Source organism: Pogona vitticeps, chromosome 6, assembly GCF_051106095.1.
Source record: "Pogona vitticeps strain Pit_001003342236 chromosome 6, PviZW2.1, whole genome shotgun sequence".
Taxonomy (NCBI): domain Eukaryota; kingdom Metazoa; phylum Chordata; class Lepidosauria; order Squamata; family Agamidae; genus Pogona; species Pogona vitticeps.
In genome coordinates this window covers 14,009,045-14,023,476 of record NC_135788.1, presented here as the reverse complement: position 1 = coordinate 14,023,476, position 14,432 = coordinate 14,009,045, and the positions used below count along the sequence as shown (strand labels likewise).

Below are 14,432 nucleotides of genomic sequence, written 5' to 3'. Positions count from 1 at the left end.
GGGTCCTAGTCCAGTATTCTCACCACTATACTTTTGTAGCTCCCAAGTTCACTCTCTTAAAAATTCTAAAAAGTATTGGGTAACACCAATGTAGTTTCTTTGTCTCAAATCTTAGAGTTGTTGAGGCTCAGAATAAGTGTAGCTGCTATGAAATATTGGTTCAGCCCCAAAGGATGGGACAAAGAATGATTAGGACTAGAGATGGGGAGTATTTGTACACGAATGTGAATATCCCCATGCAGCTGGATTTAACGAGGGTCCAGCCCCTGAGACTGGACTGTCCACTCATGCATCTGCCGGCGGCCTCACTCATCCTTCTCGTCGCTCCTGGAGCGCCACTCTCTTCCTGCTCGACTAGCCACTCCAGGCAGAGGATGAGTCTCCCTGCACGGCTGCTGAGTGGCCAGCCGAGCGGGAAGAGAGCAGCGTTCGGGGAGCGATTGGAAGGATGAGTGAGGCCGCCACCGCTGCCGGATGCATGAATGGACGGATATTAAGTCCAGCTTTGTGGCGATATTCATATACAAATATGAATACTCCCATCTCTAATCAGGACTTTTGAGTAAGAAATTTTAATCAAAAAGAGCAGGGAAGGTGGAGAGGTTGGAGCTGCTGTTGCCATTTTGACTGCCAAGCCCTTGCCAATCTGGTCTAGGTCTAATTCCTATACGTTTCTGTTGGAGGGGTGAATCCACATAGTGAGTTAATGTACAGTATATGCAATTGAATTTATATTTTGTTCTAGGGTTTGAAGACTCTGCGTGTGGTGTTGATTCATCCGTGTTAGGGATACCCAAACCAGCTGAGGAAGAGATCCTGGATTTTTATTTGAATCCGAAATTCAAAAGGACACTTGAACTTTGCAGGTCTACAGGCAGCTTCTGTAGTCGTGCTGTTGTCAAGGGCTTGGGTGCACAAAATGTAGCCTTTTGCTGTTATGATTGCTCTGGCGCAGTGGTTAAAACGCTGTACTGCAGCTACAACTGTGCTCACGACCTGGGATTCAAATCCCAGGTAGCCGGCTCAAGGTTGACTCAGCCTTTCATCCTTCCGAGGTCGGTAAAATGAGTACCCAACTTGCTGGTGAGGCAATGTGTAGCCTGTATAATTAAAAATTGTAAACCGCCCGGAGAGTGCTTGTAGCGCTATGGGGCGGTATATAAGTCCAATAAATAAATAAAAATAATAATAAATAACTGTGAATAAAAAGAGACAAATTTTGTAAAATTGTGTTTGCAAGGTTCATCAACAGATATTTAAATAAACAAATAGCCCCATAAAATAAAAAAAAACATTGCCATAAGCAATACCAGGTTAGCTGGACAAATATTTTGACTTAGTAACACTGATTCTTTTAGCTAGAAATTTGAGAATATCTAAGTATATACTGTATATGCATCTATCAACCTCATACAGGTCCCATCTTAATTGGTTTAGGTCTCTGCCTGCGGAGCCAAAGGTTGGGAGTTCAATTCCTCACTGTGCATCTCAGAAGAGCCAGCCCAGGGCACTCCCAGAAGAAGGGAATGGTAGACCACTTCTGAGTATCTTGAAATTTTTTTGGATTGTCATTCCCAGAATTTGAAGGAATCTTTAAAAAATAACTTCTTTGAGCCCTGGGCTTTCTGCTCACGTGTGCAAGCCTGCGGATTGCCTGTCACAAAACTGTTGATCTTCAGAATTCGTTTCAACCGTTGCCTTCAAGATACAAACATTCACAATTCTCTGTTGGGTTTCATCCTGGCTCTCAGTTGCATTCATGTGCATTCAGGCTGCAACTCACACTGTAACTTCTGGAGTCCTATGATAGCTGCTGATTTTCTGCAGAGAGCTGCCCATAGAATAGGGAAGCTCATGCATGTAAGCAGCAGTCTCCACAGTTAGAGGTCTCTGACCTAGCAAAATACCCGAACAATGCCTCCATTCAGCAACATTTCATGCAAGACAATGGTGCAGCGTGGAAGCCTTGTTTTACAATGACTCATGTACTGACAATTATCATAGTAGCATCTCACATTCTGAACTAGTTGCACTGTGACAGTGTGGTATATCTTTTTGACGTACCCTCTCCACCTTTACTTGGGACAGTTCTTAATCTGCAGAAATTTCTGTCGTTTGCTTTTAAAAGTACGCAGCGTGAAACCTAATCCCTGTTTTATTAATCATCCTTTACAATTAACGTGTTTGGTGGAAATTCATTTATTAACAAATTTATTGTAGACATTTAGAACACTTCTCAAAATGTCAAGCAAATGGATAAGGCATGTTAGGTAAAGGTAAAGGTTCCCCTTGACATTTTCAGTCCAGTCGTGTCCAACTCTAGGGGGCGGTGCTCATCCCGTTTTTCAAGCTGTAGAGCCGAGGAGGTACCTGTTTATCTACTCTCATTTGCATGCTTTCAAACTGCTAGGTTGGCGAGGAGCTGGGACAAAGTGATGGGAGCTCACTCCATCGTGTGGATTCGATCTTACGACTGCTGGTCTTCTGATCCTGCAGCACAAGCTTCTGCGGTTTAGTCCACAGCGCCACCACGTCCCTTGTTATGTGCCTTCAAATCAGAACTGACTTACAGAGAACATAATACTGGCATTCACAGTAAGTAAGGTATTTAAGGAGCTGTTTTACTAGTTCCACTCCCTCCTTTCCATGGCCAAGTGGGGATTCGAACTCGGGTCTCCTGAGTCCATAACTCTTTCTACTGTACTACATTGGGAACAAGGCATACAAAGTTAAAAATCTGCTGTTAAAAACTAAACCAAACCAAAAATAATTCCACTAGCCTCAGAAGTAAAACCAACCATATGATTGATCACAATGAGAAACTGTGTGACTCCAGGATCTTAGTTAGGATATGGATCTGTTTTAGTCTCCTGCCAGAGACGGGCCAGGAATCATGAGACCTGGGTTCAACTCTATACTGAATTGACCCTGAACCAGACATACTGTTTCAGACCTACTGTGACAATAACGTGGGGCATGGGAGAGCAATGTATGCCACAGGCCTTGATCCACCTGCTACTGTCCTTAAATCTCTGCCATCTTTACTTGCCATATAGATGGGGTAGCAAGCAGTGGCTGCTGACGTGACATCAGATGGTGCATGTTGAGTCCTCAAGGTACATTAGAACCAGCTTGGGACTGGCTTTGAAGAAGTCTGGGGTGATCACAGACGGTCCAGACACCACGTATGGCCATTTTGGACCTCAGAGGGCTTCACCGGCGCCTGCTGCTCTCAGCCACTAAGCGTTTTTTAGGGCAAGGGGGGAGGGTATAATTTTTATAATTTAAGAAAAAAGTTCTCTTTTCTAGTGAGTTAATTTTAAAAAATTGATTTAGGGGACCAGGGTCTCCCTCAAAACATGACAACTAACCCCACATCTCTAAAGGACACAGTGACTCTTTGAATGAAACCTTTAAAAATGAGAATGTGTGGGGCACCAGAGCACTGCTGACAGCTGCTTTGGGCCTATAGATGGTACGTTGCCCCATTGTGCTTTAATGGTCAATAGCAGCCACCTGAATTGCGCTTGGAAATTATAACTAGTAGCCAGTATAAATAGAGTACAAATTTACCAGTCTTTCAAGTACCACAATATGTTGTCTTTGTCTTTTCCCCTTTATTCTTGCTAATACTCAAGAACTACTTGTTTTGCTGGCCACACATTATAAAGTTCCTTTGCTTTCCCCACAACCCATCTTCCTTGATTCTGACTTTCTCAAATATGGACAGAATTTCACGATTAACCAAAAAAAGAGAGGTCCTTTAAAAAAACACAACACTAGGATTTGGAAAAATTCCTTTGGGATTACATTTCCCGGAATCCCCCAGCAAGCAGGGCTACTGGGAACTGTAGTCCAGAAAGCAACATCGCCAAGGTATGAAAGGAGCTGTCAGCCTACCTGTAATTCACAATCTCCTAACTCTGTGGCCATAACAAACGATGCGATGTGTCATGAGAAGCCATCCATGTGCAGCCTCCCTGTCTGGGAAGCAGGGATTCTGGTTTCAGCAGAATGTGTTTCCTGTATCATGAGTACAGCGATAGAAGCAGTCTTTTACTCACGAGCAAGGGAGTGGGAAGGGATACGCAGCCTTTTGGAAGTGAAGGAACTAGTATTTTCAGCTATGACACGATTGGCTAGGAATGATGGGAATATGTGGCTGCTCTATATAGTCACAGCAGGCTCCCCACCCTGATTCTTGGGCAGAGTCTGTTTGTCTTAGTATATCTGTCCTTTGCACACACTATCGTGTTCTAGGGAGACGTAAGCCTGGTTAATGCTTGATTCTAGACCATCTAGGACCTCATATGAGAATATAATCCTGCTTGAAACCTGGGATAGCCACTATAACCAGGTGGAGTTGATAATTGTGGATGAGCCCAGTGGTTCCCAACCTTAGGTCCCCAGACGTTATTGGATCAAATCTCCCAGAAGCCTTCACCATTAGCTGTGTTGGCTAGGATTTTAGGGAGTTGTAGTCCAACAACATCTAGGGACCCAAGGTTGGGAACCACTGCCCTAGATGGACCAATTATCTGCCACAACTTATTCGAAAGTCAGTTCCTATGTTCCTGTACGGTTGGATGATCAGCAGGGCAATTGTAAGACTTTCTGCTACCTGAGGGAGAAAAACTGCAAAATACCCTTTTCACACCCATCTACCAAAAGGTGCACAGCGTCCAAAACCATCCAAGCTGTGTGGGCATTTTGCAGCTGCCATCCCCAGCAGTAAAAATACAACCATTTGCTGCCTGTTCGTGACACTGCCCAAGATGAGGGATTCGCGCTTCCTAACCGTAGGGCTAGTTTGGCCATTGAGTGTATGTCCACTTGTGTTTGAACTCAAGCTTTCAGTCTACTTAGCCTGTTGCGACTGTCAAGCATCTTCTGACTGTGTGAGATCCCAAGGCCTGACTGAGTGTGTAACAGGGATGGGGACTTGGGACTTTCTGTCGAGTCTGACTTAAGTCACACTAGTGACTTGATTCAGACTTGAGTTTGTTTTTTTACTCGGACCAACATACCCTCTAATTTTCAGCCCCACTGGGTGGGGCTCGGCCTCTGTCTCTCTTGTGGCTTCGCCCCTGCATGTGCGTGCAACTCTGCCCCCCACACATGATGAATTCCGTCGCAACTGGAACCTAACGTAGAGGAGGAAGACCGTTGTGCGGAGGGAAGCAGAGTCACGCATGCGCTCGTCCGGCTGCCCAGCTTAGTGGGAACCTTGACTCAGACCCATTTTTTTTCCAACGTACGTTTCCAGATCCTTATTCTTTTAATGGACACCTGCAAATGGTAAAGGAGGGAGGGTATTTGAGAAGTTGGGGGGGGGGGTTGTTGAAATGCCCTACAAGGTGTAGCTGCTTCCGGCGTTGGCCACTCCAGCGCTTCCCTCCTAGGGCTCTGTGACTGGAGGAGGCACTGGTGGGTGAGAGAATTAGGCCACACAAGCGGCCCAGCAGGCACCAGAGCAGCACCGTTGCTCACCTGGGGGCTGAGACCGCTGCCCTCATCCTGGCACTGTGGGCCGGCCTCTTTCTGTGGCTCCTGTCAGCTGTCCGGCTTCCCTCATGGCCTAGAGGGGGAAGAGGCGAAGCCCTCCTCAGGAAAGACTGGGGAGGCATGGGCGAGGTGTGCGTGCTGCAATTCACCTTTTTAATCACAGAGGAGACTGAGGGCTGTCCAACACTGACATTTGATGCAACCCGGTCCCTAGGCTTGAAAGCTCCTAATCTTCAGTGCAATCTATTTCAACTCCTGGTATCCATACTCAGAACAAAGAGCTGTTTTGGATCTCAATGAATCATCCCAAAAAGATTGCATGCCCTAGCCCGGTGCCAGTTTGGTGTGGGCCAGCTCTTAAAGGGAAAGAATGGATTGTTTTAAGTAGTAACACAAGTGGTTAACATATTTTATTCTGTGCCAAACAGTGCTATTTGTTGTTTAGTCATTAAGTCGTGTCCGACTCTTCGTGACCCCATGGACCAGAGCACGCCAGGCCCTCCTGTCTTCCACTGCCTCCTGGAGTTGGGTCAAATTCATGTTGGTTGCTTCGATGACACTGTCCAACCATCTCATCCAATAACAGTGCTATTAGGGAACCCTGTATGGTAACTACATGCCAGTGTGAACAGACTCTCTAGGACAAGGCTAAAGGGCCACCCTGGTGGAGGTCCAAAGCAGCTGCAGATTGGCTAGTATCCATGCCCACTGGAGCTTAGTTGCCGGCTGGGCAGCAATTCTTTTCCTGTCGTTGCTGCTGGTCGGCCGGCGAAGCTTCGTTTCCTTCCAGGCTCCACAAGGAAGGAGGTGTCGCTGCGCTTTGACTTCTCCTGTTCCCCAGGGAACCCTTTCAAGGAGGGGTGGATGGGGGTCTTGGGGGGGTGTCCCCCGGCTTCCTCCCCGCCTCCTTCGCTCTGGCCTTCCCCCTCTGCGCAGCAAGAGAGGAGCGCGGCTCTCCTCCGGCCGGGTTTCCCCTCCCCTGTCAGAGAGAGAGAGAGAAAAGAAGGTGCTGCTCGTCTTGTTAGCTTGGAAAGGCACACAAACACACACACACAAGCGCACGCACCGGCGTTCCCACCCACTTGAACCGGAACCATTTTTTGCAAAAAGGCAGCCTTCGGGGCTGCCGTGGACGAGGCTGCGGGGCGGCTGCCGTCGCCTCCTCCACCTCCAGCTGCAGAGAAAGAGGAAGCCGCGCGGAGGGAGGCGAAGGCGACCCCGGGCAGCCAGCAAGGGGAGGGCGGCGGCGGCAGCCACGGCGGCGGCGGGCGGGAGGGCCCCCCCCCCGAAGAGCCATGGGGCTGCGGTTGCACGAGCAGCCGGCGCCGGCGGCGGCGTAACAGCCCGGTTTTGCAGCAAGAGGGGAGCCTTGCCCGCCGTCCGTTGCCATCCCTCCCTCCGTCCGTGCGTCCGGCCCGGGCAGGATGATTGAGCCGCGCGGCGGGGTGAGGCGGCTTGCATGAGCCGCTGGGCGGAGAAGGAGGCGGCCGGCGCCCCCACCACCACCGCCGCCGCCGCCTCCCCGGTGATCTTCTGCTTTCCCCAGCGGGGCTCGCCGTCCTCCTCGCTGCCGCTGCCGCTGCTGATGGCTTCCCGCCCCCGGGGGTGACTCCTGCCTGCTTTCCTCCTCCTCCTCCCTTCCCTTCCCTTCCCTTCTCTCCCCTTTTGGGTTTTGCCTTCTTCCCTCGCCTCGCCTCTCCTCTCCCCCCCCAACACCCCACCCCATCCCCCCCCCGGCCTGGCGAGAGCCTCTCGGCGGCCGACTCGCCGGCCCCGGCCAAGAAGATGGGCAACACCACCTCCTGCTGCGTCTCGTCCAGCCCCAAGCTGCGGAGGAATGCCCACTCCCGGCTGGAGTCCTACCGCCCGGACGCCGAGCTCAGCCGGGAGGACACCGGGTGCAACCTGCAGCACATCAGCGACCGGGAGAACATCGACGGTGAGCCGGAGAGAGAGAGAGGGGAAACGGATTGCACTTTTTATTTTTGTGCAATCTATTTATTTATTTATTTATTGTGCAGTATATTATTTATTTATTTATGTGCAATATATATATTGCACATAAATAAATAAATAAATAGATTGCACAAATATATATACTGTATATATATATTTGGGAGGAGGAGGAGGAGGTAGCATGGAGGGAAAGCAGGCAGAGGTTCTGCCCTGCTTCCTGGAGGTAGACGAGGAAAGCCTTCCCGTCAGGCAGAAAGCGGCGAGGGAAGAAGGCCAAGCCCTGGAGCTGGGTTCGTCCCACCCCTCCTTCCCGCCTTAGGAAAGCTGTCGAGACCCAGCTTTGGAATTCGGGGGGGGGGGGAGGAAAGAGCTTCGGAAGGAAGAGGGCCTCTGGGCATGTGCAGTGTGCGCGCCTCGGTGCGGGGGGGGCCTTCCCCGCCCTTTTAGGCACCAGGAGAAGGCCTGCCTGGGGCAGGTGTTATTAGGTCTTGTGGAAAAGCAGGATGTTGTCAGTTATAGCAAAGGATTGTATTTTGATGTGCAGAGCTCTGTGTGCATGTGTGTGTGTTTGTGTGTGTGTGTGTGTTTTGGTGCCTCTGACATCAAACGACCTGCCTTTCCTCAGGGTTTGGGTGGGATTCTGGCTTGGAAACACGTTTCAGTCCCCCTGAGTTCCAGCATCTTCCCATCCTAAAAATAAATCATGATATTAGAATCAAGGCCGTCCCTTCCCTCCTTAATCTGAGAGGAGGTTATTTTTCCTCGAGAGCTGGGAACTGGATTTTAAACATGACCTAGCACAGAAAGAGGTCTGTACCCACAGACTTTTTGAGGCAGGCCTACGGTGTTTTTTTTGGGGGGGGGGGTCAGCTCTGTCATAAATGAATGGGTTATTCTAGGCCTAATACGTAACAGAAATCTGTGTAGGGAACCCTTTTCTTTCTTCTCTTTCACACCCGATAAAAAGGGAGCAGGAGAAGGACTCCTTTCTCCACATACAAAAGGACCACATGCTTCCCGCCTTTTCTCTCCGCCTGGACTACTTTACAGGGCTGTTGTGAGACTAAAGGAATGAAGAGCAGAGCCATGCAGGGAAACATGGAACATCAATATAACGAGGAAAATAAAGGGAGAACCAAGGTGATATAGTGAATAGAATAATGGACTCGGAGGATTCAGGACGCCTGGGGTTCAAATCCCCACTGAGGGGTGTCAGTGTTAAAATCACCCCTTAAATATCTTATATACCCTGAAAACCCAATTAGTGTTGCAATAAGTCAGATGCAGCTCGTCACCATAAAACCGTTAAAGGGAAGGCGGGTGGATGGGTGGGTGGAGAACGATCCTGTCAGTCTATGAATGAGTGAATGGGTTTGGAGGCCGTTAAATAGCTCAGGAAGAGGGAATCATATCCTTCCTGTTTCCCAGGGGTGGTTAGTGGACCAAGCAGGAGGAGTGCTAAGCCTCCCGTGTTCAGATCACACCCAGTTTAAATAATTCCTTCCTTTTAAAAAGTGGTTGTGTATGAGGGGAAAGGAATCTCTATATCCTGCAGTTCACACAGGGGTGAGATGACATGGTGCTGCTGAAAGTGACGGGGGGGGGGGGAGAAACACATTATTGAATGAGATGAAGATGAAGAGTACATTGCACACCCTCTCCTGATTCCCTGTCTGCTAAATGGAAAGTGAGAAGCGCCTTTAAGAATACTTTTTCCAACATACTTTTGTGCTAAAATACCCACATATGCAAGCATACCTCTTAGCAGTACTGTAATTTCTGCTGTAATCAAGTGAATTATTTGAAGAGGAAACATTTCTAAGCTTGGTTTTCAGAGGTCTGTGGACCTCCAAGTGGTTTCTATCTACAGCTGCCATCAAACTTATATAGTGTGTATTTTAAATAAAATAAATAAATCAGAGTGAGGGATTATGCAAGCCAGAGGCCCAAAACATCTGGAAGACCACTGTTGCAGGGCTGTGGCATAGAGCAGTGGTCCCCAACCTTGGGCCTCCAGATGTTCTTGGACTACAACTCCCAGAAGCCTTCACCACCACCTCTGCTGGCCAGGATTTCTGGGAGTTGAAGTCCAAGACCATCTGGAGGTCCAAGGTTGAGGACCACTGGAGAGGATAAATGTTAGGAGGGGAGTTATCCCTGTTCTTATGTTTTGGGATGAAACTGAAGTTTACTTTCTTCTGAGTGAGAACTCTGAGATAGCTCTTGCCTGTTCTGTACATCCACCCACATTGTAGCCCCACACCCATTCTGTTGTGGGAGCTGCTGCTATGTATGTCATGCTCACATTTTTGGACAGATGTACTTTGTTTGATATTTTCAGATATTATTGTTTCTAAATGGAACACCATGTATGGAATTTGTTTTTTGAAAGTGGTGGTTTGGGATGGAAGATTTCTTCTTGTGGTCCTGAAGGCATCTGTAATTGCTTCCTTGTGTCACTTAAAAATAATAATTAAAAATGCTGTTTATCATTAAAGTACTGTGTCCCCAGGCAATAGCTGTTCACAGGCTCTCATGTTAGGGTTGATGGGGAATACTGCAACAACAAAATCTGGTTTTTCCTCCTTTTCTTTTATAGTCTGTATATCTATGCCTCTAGCAAAGGAGTGTGTTACCCTTTTGGACTGCTTTGACCCGCAGCTCACATCATGTTATCTTGTAGGATCACGTGCCTCCTTGAAATACTGTATATAGTTTCCCTCTTAGTCCTGTAGTGCACTCTTGAAGTCCATAGTCTTGAGAGTCTACCCATTCATTTTGAGGCATTTTCTATCTGGAGAAGTTAATTGCTGCTAAGGTAGGGTTATTCTTGTGATGCATCACAGCAAAATATAGTTTGCAATAAAATTTAATTAACAAATGGTAGTCATGGATGTTGGAGAGTTTTTATCCCATAATAATGTGTTACTTGAAAACTGAAAGAAATCTAACCTGTCTGTCAAGTTTATATATCTTTTGCATTGGTTATATGATATATAGTCAGTCCTGTTAAAAATGTTTGCATATGTATTTATGCAGAAAGTGGTTGCTGCAACCTTGTTATATGCCAGAATGTGTTTGAATTGTTTCTCTATTTATATGGCTGTGGTTAATTAGAAACACAGAGTATTGAATTTTTTTTCTGAATTGTCTGTGGTTATTGAATAAAACGTTATGCATTGAAGAGTGCTACCATATACATGTCTGCCCATGTTGTGTTCAGTAGGGTTTACTTTCTGATAAGTACATAAGATTAACCTCAGTTGTTTTATTTCAAACAAAAAATGGAATATTTTTCAGAATACTGTACTGTAGTGGTAAGGAAAAGGCTTGTCACAGGTTATAAAATGATGTCTTAATAGTTAGATCAGTGAAAGTTGAAAGGATTGTTGATTGCTTTAAGGATAATTCTTGTGCCGCAGCATCAGAATTGAGTGTATCTTTATGCATTCCAATGGAAAGACTGTCTCATCTTTCAAAGAAGTACAGTACTCTCTGTGTTGTGTGGTGTATATAGATGTGTATTTATGTGTATATGCATTTTCTGCCTCTTCAAAGTAGAGGGACAGTTCTGAAAATGACTGTAATTTGTGTGTATGCATGCATGCAAATATATCCATGCTGAACTTGCCAAAAGTGACAAGAGCATGCAGGGTTCATATTGAATGAAAGCACAGGTGTGGCAAAGCGTGGTCTGTACCCAGCTGATGAATTGTCTAGGATTACTGACCTCAGTAAATAAGTAATGTAACGAGGAAAACTCATGAGTAGGAAGGAATACACACACAAATGTTTGTATGTACACACCCACCCAACACTTGATATACTACTGTAGCGTAAACACAGTTTGTGATGAAAAAATAATCTTTTAAAGATTTCAAGATTTACTTTTTTTGGTTAATCAAATGCATTCCTTCTTTGTTTATAATGCCAGAAGATTAGCTCTATGCATGGCACCTTACGACTTACTGTTTTATTAATAGACTGAGGGGAAATTAATGTTTTGTCTCTCAGACAGGCAAAACACTGTCTAATGCAAGGTTGATTACAGACTTACAAGACAATTCATTTTCTTTATTAGCATTGTCTTTTATTATTACTGTTGTTTGATTTACTGTTTCCTATTTTACTTTATTGAGTGTTAATCGCTCAGAATAGTGTGTTACACTAATTGGGCGGTATAGAAGCTAAAGAAAATAGATAGATAGATAGATAGATAGATAGATAGATAGATAGATAGATAGATAGATAGATAGATAGATAGATAGATAGATAGATAGATAGATAGAGAGTGTGATTGCAAGAGGAGATGGCATGAAAGGGTGACTGTTTAATCCTTCAATTTTTGCATCTTTTTGAGAGAAAACCGAAATGTCATTTTAAAAAACTTCCTGGATGTTTCACAGTAGAAATGTAATTGACAGTTCCTTTTTATTGGAATTACTCATTATAAGTGGCAGTTGGGAGACAGAAATTGCTGCTTGTCTACTTCACTACTCAAGAGTCATGGCAAAATGTCATTTTCCTTGTTGTATTTAAATGACACTTGTGATTTCTATTATACTGACATTTCGCATAATTAAGACTCATTGATTGCTGTGAGTGCAAGTGGTACTAAACAACTACAGATCTTCTCAGCCTTTTGCTAACAAGTGTTGTAGAAATTCCATTAATTAGAGGATTAATGCTGCTAAGAACTGGCTGAGCATGCTCTGATCCCGAAAAGCTGGCAGGATGATCCTATTGGCTGCAGCGCTGTCAAATCCGTACCTTAGGATTAGGTGCAATGATTTCAGCAGTGCCATGATGTCATTATTTGTAATGTTTCACTTGACATCACACACTCCTCTGGGATATTGTAGCTGCAGAACACTTCCAGATGTATTCCTTGTGTGACTGGCAGGAAACCATTCATAACATAATGATTTAGACTCTAATACTGTATTCCCCTTCCCCGCTCTTGCAGTGAAGCTCTAATGCTGTTAGGTCACATCTTTCATTGTCAATTCGGAATCAGAAAAGTGTATCCCATATAACCGTGCTGCTAATAAAACTCGGTCAGCCCTCCTTTTTATGGTATGTTGATTGTGTGCTAAATTTTCTGTGCATGGCCTGATGAACTCTTTATAAGGGATTGCTTTTCAGTGTGATTTATTTGTTAGACAAGGCAGTTTATTTTCCTTAATCAAATATGCAGGAAACCTTTCGATCTAGGCAGAATTGTAAAAGAGATTTTAGGCATCCCAAACTGGCTACAAAATATTAAATATATCAAAAATAGCATGCTTTCGCATATACACATATACACTCATACATTGTTTTGCAGTCCTTGCTGTAAGATGTTTTATTTAAAAGAATCTTTGATTTGTTTTCAGACATATTTAAGTGTGTGTTTAAAGCTCTAGTGTTGCCAGTGAAAGGCAAAGTGTATTGATGTGCAATCCAGATTTTTTTTGTACACTTTTTCAGATATTGTTGCAATGATACTCAGCATTAACATTATATTTGGGGAGGAGGGAAACAGGTGGCTGTGGGGCCAACTTCCCACCATTTAATTGTTGCTAACATTTGTGAATTTCTTTGGACTTGAACTGGCGAATGAATTCCGATTACATTAACAAGAAATTGCATACATTGGACATGATTTGAATGGCAGATATGAGCCTGATATGTGGAAGCACAGAATAAATGTGCTGGTGTATCCAGAATCTTGAAGAATAATGGCAGAAATAGTTGGCAATGTATTGGTGATCTTGTGTTATTAAAGCATGCTGAGGCTTATATGTAATAGATTATATAAGATGACCAGGGGACAACTCTGCTATAGTTTTTGCCGAACAAGGAATGTTACCTTGGAATCCCCATGATGATGGGATAATTACATGCTGTAATTATCTCTCTGCTTTTGTAAAAGGCCAAGGACATGTGTGTGTGTGTGTGTGTGTGTGTGTGTACACATATAAGTTGCTACTACTAATGTGTGTTTTAATATGTGAATCAGCAGTACTGAAATCATTATTTAATGTGTAGTGCTGTGATGTTCATCATGATGGGGCCTTCATCAATGGCATGTGATGGCATGCAGCTGTATCTCCCATGTCTTAGAGCTCCAGTATGGAAAGAACGGGGCTGTTGAAGAGCAGAAGGGAGTAGCAAATTATTTCCAGACCAGTTTCTTTGTGAGGTTTCCCTTGTGCGTTTGTGATTCAGGAATTTATAAATCTGGAGTCTGTTAGCACATTGTTTTTGCATTTCTGAAATCTCTTCACAATTTCCATACAATCAGTAACAGGATGTGTGTTGTTTCTTTCTTTCATTCTTTGCTTTGACATGTTCTATAAATGTAGATGCTTGTATAGTATCATTCTATCACTCTAGCTGTGTTCAATTTAAGAAAATAAGAGAAGGAAATGTGTTTGAAAAGCCAGGTTTAAATTACTAACATCCTTTGTGGATGCATTAGTTTTAAATTAAAGACCCTAGCATCAAGTTTTGATTGACTGCTGTGTTTAGAGCTTTGCATAGAAAGAATAGTATGTGCTGTTTCTTCATTTCTGTTAGTGCACAAATTTAGAGGAAACATATTGAAATTTAAAAAATGTATAATCCTTGTATGCCTTTTTATTAGACAATTAAAATTCCCAGGCGGAGACTAGCTTATGACCTCGTATGGGTCTTCATCAGGCTTAGTACCACAGAGCTGTGAATGATGCAGGAAAAACATCCAAGAATCGTAACCAAGTGTGCCTGTCAGGTTCCATGAAAAATGAAATCCAAAATGGGGTTTGCAGACTCAAGTCAGGGGTGTAGGTTTCAGATTTCACCTCTGGTGGTGTAGATTGATTGAAAGCTGGCTTCTGTTTGTATTCATTCATTCATTCATTCATTCATTCATTCATTCATTCATTCATTCATTTTCATTTAACTTATGTGCCGCCCTCACTACCCAAAGGTCTCTGGGCAGCTTACAA

The 14,432-nt window shown here is 44.7% G+C and overlaps 1 protein-coding gene across 1 annotated transcript in view; it reads left to right on the top strand.

The window, feature by feature from the left end:
* Positions 1-7,199: 7,199 nt before the first annotated feature.
* CCNY (cyclin Y) overlaps positions 7,200-14,432 on the top strand; it is a 97,287-nt gene continuing 90,054 nt past the window's right edge. Inside the window, exon 1 of the mRNA XM_020800385.3 lies at positions 7,200-7,444. Coding sequence (XP_020656044.1) covers positions 7,291-7,444 — 154 coding nt within the window. The 5' untranslated portion in view covers positions 7,200-7,290. The remainder of the gene's footprint in view (positions 7,445-14,432) is intronic.